Here is an 18,362-nt window from a genome sequence, read left to right on the forward strand (position 1 = left end):
GCAGGATGCCTCGAAGACTGAGATGTATATACGTTCCCTCATACAGCAGTATATAAGACAGTTGTATATACAGTGGGGAGAACAAGTATTTGATACACTGCCGATTTTGCAGGTTTTCCCACTTACAAAGCATGTAGAAGTCTGTAATTTTTTATCATAGGTACTCTTCAACTGTGAGTGACAGAATCTAAAACAAAAATCCAGAAAATCGCATTGTATGATTTTTATTTGTAATTAATTTGCATTTTATTGCATGACATAAGTATTTGATACATCAGAAAAGCAGAACTTAATATTTGGTACAGAAACCTGTGTTTGCAATTACAGAGATCATACGTTTCCTGTAGTTCTTGGCCAGGTTTGCACACACTGCAGTAGGGATTTTGGCCCACTCCTCCATACAGACCTTCTCCAGATCCTCCAAAGATTTTCTATTGGGTTCAGGTCTGGAGACTGGCTAGGCCACTCCAGGACCTTGAGATGCTTCTTACAGAGCTACTCCTTAGTCGCCCTGGTTGTGTGTTTCGGGTGATTGTCATGCTGGAAGACCCAGCCACAACCCATCTTCAATGCTCTTACTGAGGGAAGGAGGTTGGCCAAGATCTCGTGATACATGGCCCCATCCATCCTCCCCTCAATGAGGTACAGTCGTCCTGTCCCCTTTGCAGAAAAGCATCCCCAAAGAAAGATGTTTCCACCTCCATGCTTCACGGTTGGGATGATGTTCTTGGGGTTGTACTCATCCTTCTTCCTCCAAACGCGAGTGGAGTTTAGACCAAAAAAACCTGCCTGGACATGCGCTGGCTTGAGCAGGGGGAAATTGCGTGCGCTGCAGGATTTTAATCCATGACGACGTAGTGTGTTACTAATGGTTTTCATTGAGACTGTGGTCCCGGCTCTCTTCAGGTCATTGACCAGGTCCTGCCGTGTAGTTCTGGGCTGATCCCTCACCTTCCTCATGATCATTGATGCCCCACGAGGTGAGATCTTGCATGGAGCCCCAGACCGAGGGAGATCGACCGTCATCTTGAACTTCTTCCTTTTTCTAATAATTGCGCCAACAGTTGTTGCCTTCTCACCAAGCTGCTTGCCTATTGTCCAGTAGGCCATCCCAGCCTTGTGCAGGTCTACAATTTTATCCCTCATGTCCTTACACAGCTCTCTGGTCTTGGCCATTGTGGAGAGGTTGGAGTCTGTTTGATTGAGTGTGTGGACAGGTGTCTTTTATACAGGTAACGAGTTCAAACAGGTGCAGTTAATTCAGGTAATGAGTGGAGAACAGGAGGGCTTCTTAAAGAAAAACTAACAGGTCTGTTACTGGTTCTTACTGGTTGGTAAGTGTTCAAATACTTATGTCATGCAATAAAATGCAAATTAATTACTTTTGTTTTAGATTCCATCTCACAGTTGAAGTGTACCTATGATAAAAATGACAGACCTCTACATGCTTTGTAAGTAGGAAAACCTGAACAATCGGCAGTGTATCAAATACTTGTTCTCCCCACTGTACATTCCCTCATACAGCAGTATATAAGACTGAGATGTATATACATTCTACATACAGCAGCAGGTATGTTGAAAACAGTTTAGTTGTATGTGTGCACGGATGTAAGTCTCTATGGAAACAACCCTCTGCTAAATTACTGTTCTTCTGTGCCACACTAGGTCATTACACAGTGGTGCAATAGCACCCTCTACAGCAAAGTCCGCAAACAACACACTCCTGCTGATTTGGAACTTCCATTTCACTACCAAACAGAGAGTTTGTGAAAAGTGAATCCACAACAAACCGTGATCCATCATCCAAACAAAGAGGAGAGAGTAGAAACAGGTTTACAGAGGAGAGGCTGAGACAATCACTGCTGGAAGACAGTGTTCAGTGGATCTGTTTGGACTTGTTTTTCTTCTCCTTAAACGAGAAGGGGACCCCAGACCTATATCACCATCTGCCCAGAGCCCCCTGTCAAACCTATATCACCATCTTCCTTGAGCCCTCTGTCAGACCTATATCACTATCTGCCCAGAGTCCTCTGTCAAACCTATATCACCATCTGGCCAGAGTCCTCTGTTGATTTCCCCAGGGCAGCTGGGCTCCAGGGGTTGAGATCCTCTTAAGGGAACTATGAAGACAGAGCCCCAACAGGTTTAAGGATATTGTACACAGCATCTGACAACAGAGTTAGCTACACCTCAATACATATTTGTAAATTAGCAGAGGCTCACATCCGAAGCAGTTTACTATTGGCGCATTAATATGAACATAGGTGGAACAATTAAGTAACTCAATAGTAGTTAGTACAACCTACTCATAGGAGTAGCCATCAGTGAAGTCAGAACTTCTACCTATAAACTTGTTCCAAACAGACCTTATAACAACCCCCTGCTCTGATGATATAAAGGAATTTAGCAACCCCATTCACCCGTGACCCAAGACCTTGCAAAGTCAACACCTGTCGATTTCACAATACAGAGTGACATCATTGTTTTATCACGCCTCACCCCTTCTGCCCCCCTAAGGGTTTAAAACACCCACACATCGTCTGGATGAACACTGTACTAACAACACTGACTTCAATCAGTCACCCGCCTACAAGCACTTGCACACGCACGCATACACGTGCACGTACACACACACACACACACACACACACACACGTGCATGCATGCACACACACGCACCTTTACTGAGTCATCTGCAGCATTTTATATATGTTTTAGCCAGATAATGTCCTGTCAAATTACACAACACAGCTACAATTCGGACCGGAGCATGATGTGAACAAACACACCAGGGAGAACAAGCACATTGGATGGGGGCCCCAACTCCACTGACAATGGCCAGGTGCTAACGTGATCTGTGTGAGAGAAGGACAAATCAGTGGATCCTTTGTCCAAAACAGAGGAGAGGGAGGAGGAAGAGGGGGAGGTGGAGGACAGGGGGGCAGGGAACAGGGGGGGAGGAGGGCAGGGGGGAGAGAGAGGTAGAGAGAGGAGGGGTGAGATGTGTCAGGGGAAGGAAAACTTGGCTCTGGTTACTGATTCCAGAGGCTTGTATTGCATCCAAAATTGCACCCCATTCCCTACAGAGTCCACTACTATTGACCGCCCCCATGTATGGCCCCAGGTCAAAAGCAGGGCCCATAACAGGGAATGTGGGCCCGCTGTCTAGAGACTTTGTATGAACGTCAAGGTGTTTAATACGGCCTGATCGTGATGAAATGAAAGGCAACATAACAGCCTTCTGTCTCTGAACAGAAACACGAAGAGGTTTAGGAACAACATGCTCAAGGAAGTAGTTTAACAACATACTCCCACAATCCACCTTCCTTATTGTGTGGTAAGGGAAGCAATACATTTTGAGGTAAAAACAAATTCTGTATTTGGTTGCTTTTGACATCCTAGTTTTATTGAATTAAACAAAAAAAAAAACGAGATAAGAGTTTAGTAACTCTTACGAATTGTAATGCCATTCTAGATCAGACTATTCTGTCAGTCAGGATCTCTGGCAGAACAAAATGAAATGCAATGGTTTTCCACTGACCTTGATTTTCTTGTCCTCGACTAGGCTTAATCTGTGTCTGTGAAACTGGTCCCGTGATAAAACAGCCCCTGCTGAGTGACTGAACTGTGGATGTTTTTACTGTTGCTTTTATTCTCACAGTAGGATAGACTGCATTTACTACTGGTTATGTAACCAATAAGGCACGAGAGGCTGTGGTACAGGGTTTGATAAGGATAGACGTGTTACCAACTGGTTTCATAAGGACTCCCTTGTGTTACTGACTGGTTTGATTAGGATAGACTCCCTTGTGTTACCAACTGGTTTGATCAGGACTTCCACGTGTTACCGAAGGGTTTGATAAGGACAGACTCCCTCATGTGTTACCGACTGGTTTGATAAGGACAGACTCCCTCATGTGTTACCGACTGGTTTGATAAGGACAGACTCCCTCATGTGTTACCGACTGGTTTGATAAGGACAGACTCCCTCATGTGTTACTGACTGGTTTGATAAGGACAGACTCCCTTGTGTGTCTGGTTTGATAAGGTGGGGGGTTTGATACATGCTATTGACTGTAGCTGATAGGGGAATCTGGCCATGTGCCACTGTTTAGTTCCCGGCGACTTTATCAGCAGCATTGAGAGGCTCTTTTGTACATGCTCACCAGGAACGAGGACATGTGCTAGGCAATGCTAGGCATTCCATCTGTGTCTTTAATAGTTAGAAGCAGACATGACAATTTTCATAGTCCTATCCTATTACAGGTTATTTAAGCAGAATCATTTTCTCACTACCAGGAAAGAAGGACTTTCTATCACACAGAAACTGTGACATAATTGCAAACATGATCCCAGTTGTGGCATACTCACAGTAACCGGGAGTCACTTCCTGGACAGGGCGAAATTACCATCCGCGGTGGGCAGGAGCTAAGTACCTCCATGGTGGGCAGGACTGATGTTAGACAATGGTCATTTGTATCTTTGTATTCTAGCGACTTCATGTGGTGGGTCAGGCAACTGCAAGCTCACTTGTGGTCACTGGCTGGAGAAGCATTCTCTTTGAAATTCCTCGGTTCAACTTCCTGGTTGAGCAAGCAGTATGATAACCATCAGGGTGGCCTGGTGAGATGTGTCCTGGAGGACACGCCCTGATTTTCAACTCCCCTATTTCTCTGAAGAGGCAAGGCCATAATTGTGAAATGTGCACCAGAACATTGGGAAGGTAAAAAACTAAAGAATGCATAACATGCTAGTCCCAAAGGTCTAAATAAACCTGGTGGCCACTTAACACAGTTTCAACAGCCCACAAAGACCCTGAAAAGAGGCGTGTTTATTAGTTATTATTCTGAGGCTTGACTAGAATTCCATTATTTCCATCTTGTCAAGGAGGAATGAGGTTGATATCTGAACAGATAATGGTCCGCCGGACTCCAATGAGGGGACACGTCCTTCATGGGAGCGTGTATTAACATGGACCACAGTGGTGTCAACATCAGTCACCTTAAATGGCATTCATTCCATGTTACATTACCTTTTAGTTTATTAGGGACTCCATCTACAGTTGGCTGGACGGAGTAAACCTAATCTTGGAGTAAGTGACACTTTCGATAGAGAACTCCACTGAACCTTGCATTTTAGTCCCGGATAAGGCCTAATATCTATCTGGGAAAGCTGCCCCATAAGCGTGTCTGAGCCGTGTCTTGATGATTGAGAGAAGTCATGTGATTTTTGGACATTGGGCCGGTATCCAGGAGTGATGCACTTCCGCCTTACTGTGCCTATAGACATGTCTCAACCCATAACAGTGGATGAGGCGTATGTGCCCACCAACACAAGAGCCTGCTTGTGACGGTGTGAATGGGCTTCCGTGAGAGGGCCTTGGTCTTAGGCAGTCATTGTCCTGGAGTGTGTAGCCCTTTTGTGTGTGTGTGTGTGTGTAACCTCATCAGAATATAGGCTGCACATGTGTGGTGTGTACAGACATTTCTTGTGTGTAAATGTGCGGGTATTTTTTACTTAACTATCAAGATCCTCAAGCTTTGGTTACAGTAAATGAGACAAAGTCGACTAATGAATATATTTTCCCTGTCTCATGGAGAAAGGCAACGTGTTAGTTTCAGGGATGAAGTTACAGTTGGGTTCAGGGTTAGAATTAGGGATAAACATTAGGGCAAGGTTAAGTTTTGGTATAAATTGGCAGTCAACTTTAGTGTCCCATTTCAGATAGTAGAAGTAAATGTGTGTGTTTGTGTGTTCTCCATCTGGTCCCTCTGTGCCAACATTTTTCTGCCTCTGTACAGAGTCTGCTTTTCATGGGCCACAGGCGCTGGGAAGGCTGAAGGCCTTATGACTGTGTGTGTGTGTGTGTGTGTGTGTGTGTGTGTGTGTGTGCATGCACGTGTGAAAAGGGTTGTTCAGCACCTTCACATCAGGCTTTCAGATGTTCTCACACAACTACATGTGAGCAGTCATCACAAGTATACATCCACACTGAAAGTACATTCTGCATTCAGGACAAACAAAGCCTCAAAGAAATAGTTTCACTCACATCGCCACTATTCCCATCAGTGACTGACACGCACAGTATGCAGGAGAAGCCTGAGAGGAACCCACCCCATACCCACTAAGGGGCCTGAGCCTGACAGTCCTTCCCCGGCCATGAGTCCGGTCTGGGGCGGAACAGTAAGTAAGACACAGCTTATTGTTCTCCAGGCCCTGCGCTGCCTTGAGCAGAGCTCAGGGGAAGTTTTGCATTCCTCGACACGGCTCCCCTTGTGTTCCTGATTCAAGGCGTTTCCTCTAACCAGGCAAGAGTTCCGGAAACAACCGAACAGGGCTGCAGAGGAGATGTGGGTCTGAGGGAGTGAGTCTGTTACTGGGTTTGCGAGTGACAGTGAACTGTGCTGGATATAAAGGGTAAAAACCGATGTCCTCTCACAGCGGCCGGCCCAACCAGGATAAAACTGGATGAAAAAAACTAAACAAAAACATTTGTGGTTGTTTTACAGTTACGCAATATCTGCAAGTGCCAAACCATATTAAACGTTTTCAGTGCCCTCAAGCTGGGAACTGTAGAAGTCTGGGAACACTGTCAGTCTATGCAACATCTCAACTCTATGAGCAGCAAAGCAGTGAATGTTGCTGAAACTAAACCAGGATGTTTCCCCTCCAGTTTTGTGGTGTAGAGATTAGACTGGACGACCCACTAACAGAGGCTCAGACAGATCAGATATATCCTCTTGCAAACAGAGTTACATTCTCGGTTCCTCCCTCAGCATTATCTCCTGTTAGACACTGTGCGCCTGCCTAAAGCAACAGGTGTCACTAATTCATCTTTTAGATGGATAATTTGCAACCTCCCAGAAGGGAGGAAGGATGCATTTAGGTGTTGGAACGAGGCCCATGTCTCCCACGGCTCCACAACAGCAGCCTGCCCCAGGCTGAGACCAGGCCTTGCCACATGCTCCCAGAGGCAGGCTGGGAGAGGCAGAGGCAGACTGGGAGAGGCAGGCTGGGAGAGGCAGAGGCAGGCTGGGAGAGGCAGGCTGGGAGAGGCAGGGAGAGAGAGGCTGGCTGGCTGGGAGAAAGAGGGCGGATGGGTACGGGTGTGTCCATCACACAACATCACATGATCCAACCACTTCCCGAACCAAAGCATAGTTGCTGGTGGCGATTGTGGTGGCGTGGGTAGTCACAAATGAAACCGCACAGCTGAGTTTGAACTCAGCATTCTATTTCTCTCCCTCCCTCCTTCTCTCTCTCCTACCTCCCATAATGCATATTGCTGTTCTTTGCTAAAGCAGCTGAACAACATGGACTGAACAGCCCTAAAGGTGCTGTTTGGTATGACCAATTCAAAAGGCAGATGTCAACTCCCACAGCGAGAGCAGAGGAGCAAAACCGAGAGGAACATACAAAAGTACGGCATGCATCAACACACACACACACACACAGCGTTGCGTGCTGATTCAGCAATAGCCCCAGTTCCCTGATGGCCTGGCAGTTAAGACTGAGATCAAGTCATCAATCAGTAACCACAGAGACAGAGAGAAATAAGGAGACCCACGGGTCAACTGTACTGGAACTAGCAGATGGTCACGTCTTGAGGGGATTCACAGATAAATTTGACGACGTTAAATGACCTGACTAAATGTTATACCTGGCAACAAACACGCATAGCAGGAATTATTTAGGATATGGACACAAAGTCTAAAGAAGACATTTTGGTCCATTGGGCAACTTGCTCATACTTGCACAATCGAGTAATGTCAGAAAGCTTTTCGCCAAGGGGGTAAACGTTTTCCTATACAAATTATCCTATGCTGTTGCAATTTTCCTCATCAGTGGTGTAAGACCTGCCAACTCGCTAAAAGCAACAATGGAGCACCCTATGTAGTCCGCCCCCCTAGGAGATGTTCAAGCAAAGCATAGTCAGTGCTTGACTTTGACAAGAGTGGTTTTTCTTTATGATCAAAATGCTGCGGGCCTCTGGTCCCGAAGTACTGCCATCTAATGCTGTTGTGCCCCGGGTCAACAAGCTAGAACATCTTCCAGTTTGGTTACGACATAAAATAGATCAGCCCCTTCAGTACAGCAACACGCTAAATGCATGTTGCTGCACTGAACTTGTACATGTTCAATGACAATAAAGTAGAATCTAATCTAAGTATCAAGCTAAAACAATGTTTCAAAACGTTCATTTACTGTAGTGTTTCTGGATAAGGCTGCTAGGGAGAGGCACTGTCAAAAACAGGGGATACCCATGAGAGGCACCATGGGTCATCAGGTAGCCCCTGGACAAACACATCGGATGTAACAGGTCAACTAATCATCAGGCCCTCAATGAGTTGACCTGGGTGCGTTTGTCCGGGATTGCAACAGAAATGCCTACCGGCACAGGTCCTCACAGTCAGGAACCACTACTTAGACCAAACGGCCAGCATCTTTATGAAAACCAGGACCTCTGTATGGAATCCACCATTGGTCCATTCACACTGAATTAAATTCACTTGAGTTTGTTTTCGGCCAGGTCATCTGCAGAGCAGCGGTTCATGTTGACGATGCACGTGAATGTGGGAACTAGCGGACTCTTCGGACTAATTTGGTGGCGGTGGAGAGGAGAGGCAGAAAAGAGACTGTAGGTTTCACGCAGTGAAATGGTTTCTTCCACAACACAACGGCAGGCTTCATTGATATTCCACTGGCTGTGTCAGAGCACTGGGATGTCTAATGGGTGTAATCTGCACTGTGGGCCCGCCGGGAAGGAAACGGCTCTGAGAAACACTCAGTGTATAATTAACCTGGACCACAATGTCCGAAACACACATTAATCTTGCATTAACAAAAAGTGGATCATGGCGTGAGGAGGCAGCGACTGTTTGGTGCTTGTCAGTGGAAAGAATCACAATCACAGCTTGAAAACCTAAAGAGGTTAACAGAACTGCAGCAAAACAATATGACTAATCTAATCTCTTAGATTGTTCAAACCACATTTTTGTTCCTGATCAACAAAACTCTCTAAATGTATTAAGGAAATGACTGTTTCTGCTGCAGCTGGTTCACAGGTGGAGCCTAAAGATAAAAGGGGAACGTTGCCATAACCCTATTTAGAAAAATGGTAAAGATGGTGAAGGGTATAGAATGCTATTGAACCCAGGTCTCTAGAAGGGTGGACGTGAAGAAAGGACATAAAGAAAGCTCTCATGTTTGGACAGACCCTGCTCAATCTGGATGAATTAGACCAATCTGTCTGAGTTGACCAACTTTCCAGTCTGTTTTTGAGGAAAATCCTATTTAAAGGTGACAGAGGGCTACTGAAATAAATATACATGAGATCATTTCCCAGTAAATATTCATAATAAGGATTTCTTTTGATGTTTTTTCCTCAAGACGTTTTGTTTAGTTTTACATTTGGAACCTTTTCTTAGGACAAGGGCATTTACAGGTTGAATAAAAATGAAAATTACACATTAGGATAAACATTTTCTTTCTTTGAAATGCAAGGATTGTCACAACTTTCAAAATCCTGAGGTAGAGTAGTAACTATGAACATCCATCTACCGGGACTGGATGAAATTCTATCTGCCTTTCAATGACCAAGTCCTAAATTCTATCTGCCTTTCAATGACCAAGTTCACTGACAGGCTCCTTTGGTCAGACAAAAGAGAAATGTATTTTATAATGTGGCTACTTGGGGAAGTTCTATTTTTACGAGCGGACCTCGGGCTATGGAATATGTTGGTGTGTCTAGAATACCTCACCATTATTGTGGGGAGACAGTCAGAATATGGTCACGGGATGAGTAAACTTGCTGGAGACCTGAGGACTGATTAACACCTAGGTTTCAGTTCAGTGGGTTGAGACAAGGCGTAGTCAACACAGCATTTCCCCAAGAACCAGACTGTGCCTCATCAGAATGAACGTCACCATTCAACTCCTCATCGACCCATAACGACCAGCCGTCTAGTCAGCTCAGCTTTAACCAACCGGTAATCACTGGTGACATTTCTACATAAATCCTCTTTCTGAAATCCCAGAAAAAGTCACGAAATCACTAAATCAGGGATGACAGTGCTGTGGAGATTTTAGGTCAAATATGAGGTTATGTAGCAGGCTTCTATTTAGGAACCAGGTTAAGTGTCATGTCAATCCCACCTCCAACCAGTACTCCATGTTGGGAACAACTGACTAAAAGATAAAAACTAAAAACAAAAAAAAAAAAGAGAGCAATCCCCTGTGCTATTAAGATTCAACTAAACATTAACAATTGTCTATATGCTTTTATTTCCTGTTCTCTTGTCTCTCTTGTGTGAGATCAAATTGTAAGAGCTTGACCTTACTGTTATTGGTTGAGCTCCATGAAGCCTGGTTCAGGTTTGATGTGGCACGTTCAAACACCCAGAAAACCGCAGCAAACTGGAAACTGGTAGCAATATGCCAAGTGTCCAAGAATAAACCAAGTACAATAACCGAACTGCAAAGCTCATCCATGAACAGTGAGTGTGTGCGCGCGCGCGCGCGCAAGATAAACTTTCTATCAAAAATTGGAATGTTAATGTAGCTTGTGTAAAGATAATTATAGGTTAGAACTGTACCCTTTCAAAGCATGCACAAACAACAGTGGATTATGAAGAGCAGATGTTATAAGTTTTAGAGGACCAGACTCAATGCAAGCCATAATGCAGTGTAAATCAACTTCAGCCACTGTTCGGCTTCACTTCATGTTGCTAGTCAGTGTTTAGGATTTTCAACAAAAACCTGCAGTTCAAATTGGTTTCCACTGTTTAACAAAAAAAGTTACTGGCTGTCAGTTGTGTCGCTTTTCCAACTGCAGACAGCCCCTGTAACAGATTCAGAGATAGTTTGACTGTGATCATTCGAAGAAATGTCACACAGATAAGCGTGAGGGTTATATTGCCGTTTACAGAAACGAATCAAAGCAGATACATTGTACCAAGGCATTGGTGTCAACTTTCGAGACTGTTCCCACCAAGCACAACACGTTGTTTTCTAAACGAAATTGAAAAAGAACTATTGCGCATTGATATACAGGGCGAGTTACACGTAAACAAAAACAACACGTTCGTCAAGGACATAACCACATGTTGAGAAGGGACATCGTGGTGGCAAGAAATAAGAACCCCCTTACCTGTAATGTTTCCAAGAAAACACTTCGTCTAAACCTCCCTCGCCGTATCTCCATTTCAAGGGCTGAACATCGGGCAACCGTGGCTCTAGTAGTTTGATTTCGGCAAAACATTGCAAACTATGACCGTGCTGTTTGAAACGTACTATTAATAACTTGCTAGTGTGTGAACGTCCTTTTCAGCGTGCAGGTGCGTAGCTACGGCAACGTTTCCCGAACGGACACAAATGTCTCACTATTCCTATTCAACCGCAAAGAAAATACTCTTCATTGTAGAATTGGTACCCACTTCTTTCGTACATACATCTTTTCCAGACTGCTCTAATTCCCTGGTGTGCCCACTTACTGCCGAGACCTCCGTGTGGTTTCAAACATCCCAGTAGAGACCTCTACCGGTGTTGTCTTATTATTTAGCTCGGCGTGAAGGAAGGGACTTTGCCTACGGCTACTGGTTGGTAGCCTATGCTTGTGAAGTATGGGCCGAGATGATTAGTATCAACCTTTTGACATATGCCAGATGTTTTTCTTTTTTACTTTCTAGCCACAAAGGAGACCATTTAAACCCCTAAAGTACTGCAGTAAATTGGGACAACGAGTCAGTCTACTGAGCTTACTCGCCTCAAACTACTGTACATCTTAGCAGAATAAAAATGACATCAGTCTACTGTAGTTGCTGCTGCTGATTGCTGGTGACAGACTATGTAGGTAAAAGAGATGAGAACCAGTCAGTAGATTGAAGAGGCAATTAGAAGGTGGTAAATTTTTTGAGTATCAAATGTAACTGATAACGGTAGAAGATCTCCTTTGAAGGGAGGTTTCATAACTAATGGATTATCCAAATACTTCACCTGAAATAATTCATTGTTACACTACACCTCCCATCACTCTCTTCCCCCTTACATCAATCAGTTATCACGAGGGATGATGAAAGATGTTGCCTAAGGGTGATGAGTATAGGGGTGGCAGGATTCATGACAGGGGCTTGGGTTCAGTGGTAGAGAGGCCACAGGGGACTGGTGGCATGGTCTGTGTAATTTACAACCATTCAGGCTCGTAAAGATCAAGGAATGTGTATCAGAAAGCCCCCATTGGCCCTGGGCCATTTGGACTGTACTGGCCCCAACTGCTGGGACTGGAATCTGAAAGGTTAAAGGTAGTCTGTCTATAATTTGTTATTGTTGGGCATAGCCCCACCTGTTGTCAACAGAAAAAACTGCAACAACATTTTTATTTCTCAAAGATTACTTCCTATAATTTTTATTTACTTCCTAAATTGCATATCATTTGTGTTAGGATTTATTTCATGTTCATTGGTCCCTGCCTTGCTGCTTCAAACTGCGTTCTGCCGATTCGAGTTCACAGTTGTAGGCCATAGGCTAAGCGTCAATGCGGGGCTAGCCTCCTCTCACAATGCAATGTACAGGTGCTGGTCATAAAATTAGAATATCATCAAAAAGTTTCATTTCAGTAATTCCATTCAAAAAGTGAACCTTGTATATTATATTCATTCATTACACACAGACTGATATATTTCAAATGTTTATTTCTTTTAATTGTGATGATTATAACTGACAACTAATGAAAATCCCAAATTCAGTATCTCAAAAAATTAGAATACTACTTAAGACCAATACAAAAAAAATATTTTTAGAAATGTTGGCCAACTGAAAAGTATGAACATGAAAAGTATGAGCATGTACAGCACTCAATACTTAGTTGGGGCTCCTTTTGCCTGAATTACTGCAGCAATGCGGCGTGGCATGGAGTCGATCAGTCTGTGGCACTGCTCAAGTGTTATGAAAGCCCAGGTTGCTTTGATAGTGGCCTTCAGCTCTTCTGCATTGTTGGGTCTGGCGAATCGCATCTTCCTCTTCACAATACCCCATAGATTTTCTATAGGGTTGAGGACAGGCAAGTTTGCTGGCCAATTAACAACAGGGATACCATGGTCCTTAAACCAGGTACTGGTAGCTTTCCAAGTCCTGTTGGAAAATGAAATCTGCATCTCCATAAATTTGGTTAGCAGCAGGAAGCATGAAGTGCTCTAAAACTTCCTGGTAGACGGCTGCGTTGACCTTGGACCTCAGAAAACACAGTGGACCAACACCAGCAGATGACATGGCACACCAAACCATCACTGACTGTGGAAACTTTACACTGGACTTCAAGCAATGTGGATTCTGTGCCTTCCTCCAGACACTGGAACCTTGATTTCCAAAGGAAATGGAAAATGTACTTTCATCAGAGAACATAACTCAGCAGCAGTCCAGTCCTTTTTGTCTTTTGCTCAGGCGAGACGCTTCTGACGCTGTGTCTTGTTCAAGAGTGGCTTGACACAAGGAATGCGACAGCTGTAACCCATGTCTTGCATATGTCTATGCGTGGTGGTTCTTGAAGCACTGACTCCAGCTGCAGTCCACTCTTTGTGAATCTCCCCCACATTTTTGAATGGGTTTTGTTTCACAATCCTCTCCAGGGTGCGGTTATCCCTATTGCTTGTACACTTTTTTCTACCACATATTTTCCTTTCTTTCGCCTCTCTATTAATGTGCTTGGACACAGAGCTCTGTGAACAGCTAGCCTCTTTAGCTATGACCTTTTGTGTCTTCCTTGTGCAAGGTGTCAATGGTCGTCTTTTGGACAGCTGTCAAGTCAGCAGTCTTCCCCAGGATTGTGTTACCTACAGAACTAGACTGAGAGACCATTTAAAGGCCTTTGCAGGTGTTTTGGGTTAATTAGCTGATTAGAGTGTGGCACCAGGTGTCTTCAATATTGAACCTTTTCACAATATTCAAATTTTCCCCTGAATTTGGGGATTTCATTAGTTGTCAGTTATAATCATCAAAATTAAAATAAATAAACACTTGAAATATATCAGTCTGTGTGGAAAGTTTCACTTTTTGAATGGAATTACTGAAATAAATCAACTTTTTGATGATATTCTAATTTCATGACCAGCACCTGTATATTGTACGTGTGAAAATATGAATATGCATGCTAAGAATTTTAGTGTGATCAATGTAGATCACACGAAATTGATGCAAAGTGGGGCTGACAGCCGGTAGCCCCACTACAACGTAATTTTGTATTTCAGGCCTGATTGGCTGTCTGTCTGTCTGGCACCAACATTAGTCGGCAAGAAGAGCAAGGAGGGTAGATTGTCTTAGCTAGCTTGTTAGCTTCACAAACACCAGATAACTTGAGAAAATTAATAAAGTGGATTTCATACTCGAGCACCGGTTTAAAAACCCTTAATCTGGAGAAACATGAATTAAAGCGACTTGGTGCCCATCAGCCACGGGATATTGTCATCACTCAAACTGCTGGTAAAAGTAACTGCAGGTTTAACGTGGAGTGGTTTTTGAAGAAAAAGTGTCTAACGGTTAGCATACAAAAGAAGACACTCTTCTCTTTTTTATGTCTGCTATTTGGTGGAGATGGTATTTGGTCGAGGAGGGGTTACAAAGATTTGAAACATCTTTCTGAGAGGATTGCAGAACATGAGAGCAGTTGTCTTTAGAAACAAGTTGTCTTTAGAAGCAAGCCGCTCTGTCCTTAAAAGTGTTTTGTGGAGCAACGCTGTTTGTTGCAAGAGGGAGTTTTGTAGCTTTACTGATATGTATCCTATATTTTGAAATGGTTTGTGCCCCACCAACTTTCTACATAAAAAAACGCCACTGGTCGATAGTATTAGTTCCTGATGCCTCGCAATTTCAATGGCCCGTCTCAAAGCAGAGAACCAGGGAAAGCAAGACCAGAGTGTCTGTAAACACTTAAGAAATTAGTTTTCTGCCATAAGGGGTTGTTGTTTTTACTTTCTAAAATGTTAAGCTGGCTGAGTTTTCCCCTGAATAGTGCAGGGCCTGCAGGCTGAAGGGATCTAAAGGGGCCCTCTCTTCTAAAATAGAATAACCCTTTTTAGTTCTTTACCCTTAGACAACCAGACATAGTGACTTGTAGCAACATTCAGGAGTGAATTATTTTCTGTTATCTCTGGACATTTTATTGGCATTTTGCATGCATAACTAGTCTGGCTCACATTTTTGTTGACAACTTGGCAGAGCAGAATTACATGAGATTTTATTTTTAACATCAATTAAAAAAAATACAAATTATTATAAATATCTGCATAAGGATTATAGAAAAAGCATTTATTAGGACCTCTTATGAATCTTCAAGATTGTGTTTTGATCATGTACAAACACTTCACAGTGGAAAACTAGCATACATGTCGTACATTTAGTCTTTACGAGCACATCGTTTACTCTTTATTATTTAAGAAACATATTGGCTGAACTTAAAGAGCCTCATTGACAGTAGACGTCTGTCTGCCACTCATGAAGCCAAATTTGTTAGTTTGCGAATCACATTTGCCATAAATGAAGATACACTGTCAGAGATTTTTTGACTAACCTAAGGAGTGGCATGTTGACCCCGCAAAAAGCAATATGACACAAAAATGTGTCCCGCTTTTATAGCTTTTGTCTCTATGTCTATATATGTCATTCATTGTTTACCTACATCCACCCTGGGCAGTGTCAGTCTTCTGATTTAGCGTAGCATGTCCTCTGCATAACTTCTTTCCCAGTCTCAGGTCGGGGCGGGATGTTTGGGTTTGAGATGTTTTGAGAGCAACCACAAACACCGCATGCATCTGCCCCGTGGCTTCACTTTAACGTAGCCATTTCAGAGTGTCCATGTCAAACACAGATTTAGTTTCCCTGCCTCTGTGTTTAAAAGGGAGAGTACATCACAGTGTCTGATTGCTTTTCCTAGCCGAGGCCAAGTCTCTTTGAAGTCTTCGCAGGGGGCAGATCCCTGGTGGCTGTGTGTGTGCTCTGTGTCAAGGAGGCTTACTTATACTGCTTTGCCTGACCCCTTGCCCACACTGTACCCCATGGAACCAAGGTCGGTTCCAATCCTTTCCCTGAGATTCCCCACCAGTCACTGGTCCACCCTCAGCTTGGTCTTTGTGATCCCTTGTTTCCCGATGGACAATAGGGCACATTCTGGTAGCGGTTGTCTTCTCTCCCTCTCTCAGGGCGCTCCACGAACAGCATAAACAACAGGGAGTGCTGAAAGTGAAACCCAGTGGCAGAAAACAGGCACAGCAGGTGCCACATGCCGGCGACAGAACGTGAACTGTACAACGAGACTGTCTGGTCGCTGTGAGAGAAATGCCTGGAGGACAGCTGAGGAATGTCAGCATAGACTAAACCAGGGAGACAATGGAGGAATCAGTTGTTTTCTTGCACGCGTGCACACACACAGCCACACAGGATAAATACATACGCTTGAGCTGACGCCACTGGCCTAAGGAGAAAAAAAACATCCAACATGGCCTCCAAACACAGGGGAGTATTAAAGAGCCAGCACATTACTCTCTGCCCACTATCATTACTCATGACTATTTTTATACTATACATGTGTATACACTCCCTCCTTTACCTCTTAACTGCAAACCTCCCATCATCAGACTGTAGGCTGGCCCGCTGAGATATAACCGGAGACAGTAAATACCTTTTAATGACATGAAATGAGTACAGTACGAACACAGTATGTCTTACCGACAGGGAACACATGACATACAACATTCAAAACAGAAAATGTAAAGGCTTTCTTTAAATGTAAAGCCTTTCTTTGTCCTCTTGATTAACCAGAAAGCGAACAAAGTGGTACCTCCAACCAATGTACACCTCTAAATGGGCATGAACATTTACTTCAAGATTCAGACATACCGGAATTCAGCCTCAAGTTCATGAGGGGGCCCTAGCCTTTTCGGGGCCCTGAGCAAAATCTGATTTCGGGGGGGCCCCCCTCTCCCCTATTGGTCTGGGGCTCACTAGCGGTTTGGGACCGCCTAGTGGTCGGGGCCCCTAAGTGACTTTTGCCCAGGGCCGGCCCTCTATTTAATACTGGACATATTTCGGGACAGGGACATATCAACAATGTTGTCCAGCAACATGCATTGAGTTCAGACGGTTGGTCCTCTCTGAGAGTAGGCGTACTGAATAGTAAATATTTGACTATACTCAGTATTTGTGTTCTCCACTGTCATGTGTTGCTAAAGAAAAAAAAAAAATAATTCCAAAGGACGTAAGGGTCAACAAACCAACCAACTTTAGGACAGATGCAATTCACCTTAAAAATTACTTATTTTGATTAAAGCAAACAAACCTGGCAAATACATAAACAGCCCTACTGTAGTTTGATAAGACATAAACCTCAGTAACAGTTAAACATTTAATAAAAAAGGTAAAACGTAGTGCCGCTCCGCTCACATAGCCCAGATTGTAGCACACTCCCTGGAATGGGCCACAAACAACACTACTGTTGTTTGCTCCTTGGGCTTTAAGGCCGGGTGTCTCTGTAAAGCACGTTGTCACAACTGCTGTTGTAAAAAGGGCTTTAAAAATACATTTGATTGACTGGAGGGTCTAATTTTGCCAAGGAAAGAGCTCCATTTCAGATTTAGCCTTGGATTTTCATTCCAGCCCTCTAATCAGGGACCGATTTAGACTTGGATGGAACAAAATTAACTACCTGGAAGAATATAAATGAAGCACTGCTCCCAAGGATTATTTGAGTTAACTAGTGTTAGGACTAGCCTGCCATCTACTGGAGAAGAACCGTTACTACATCTAGCATTCATAGTACATTCTTGCAAGCTCTGTATCAACACCACAAATAGCTTCTTGCTTGACATCTTATTAACTGTTAAATTAAGCAAAACACTTTTATTAATCAAAATAAAAGGCCCCTAGATACTTAAACTCCTCCAATCCTTTACCAGTCAATCTACGTTCCTACTCTCACCTATGGTCATGAGCTTTGGGTCATGACCGAAAGGACAAGATCCCGGATACAGGCGGCCGAAATGAGTTTTCTCCGCAGGGTGGCTGGGCGATCCCTTAGAGATAGGGTGAGAAGCTCGGTCACCCGGGAGGAGCTCAGAGTAGAGCCACTGCTCCTCCACATCGAGAGGGGTCAGCTGAGGTGGCTTGGGCATCTTTTTCGGATGCCTCCGGAACGCCTTCCTGGGAAGGTGTTCCGGTCCCGTCCCACCGGGAGGAGACCCCGGGGAAGACCTAGGACACGCTGGAGGGACTATGTCTCCCGGCTGGCCTGGGAACGCCTCGGTGTCCCCCCGGAAGAGCTAGAGGAAGTGTCTGGGGAGAGGGAAGTCTGGGCATCCCTGCTTAGACTGCTGCCCCCG

The 18,362-nt window shown here is 44.1% G+C and overlaps 1 protein-coding gene across 3 annotated transcripts in view; it reads right to left on the reverse strand.

Annotated features, from left to right (window-relative positions):
- The window catches only part of rtkn (rhotekin), a 62,167-nt gene extending 50,665 nt beyond the window's left edge, over positions 1-11,502 (reverse strand). For all 3 annotated transcript variants that reach the window (XM_013136856.2, XM_013136855.2, XM_020052802.2), the window contains exon 1: positions 11,150-11,502. In XM_013136856.2, the coding sequence (XP_012992310.1) occupies positions 11,150-11,260 (111 nt within the window). In that variant the 5' untranslated portion in view covers positions 11,261-11,502. The remainder of the gene's footprint in view (positions 1-11,149) is intronic.
- Between the last annotated feature and the right edge of the window lie 6,860 nt (positions 11,503-18,362).

Source organism: Esox lucius, chromosome 13 (genome assembly GCF_011004845.1).
Source record: "Esox lucius isolate fEsoLuc1 chromosome 13, fEsoLuc1.pri, whole genome shotgun sequence".
Classification (NCBI taxonomy): Eukaryota; Metazoa; Chordata; class Actinopteri; order Esociformes; family Esocidae; genus Esox; species Esox lucius.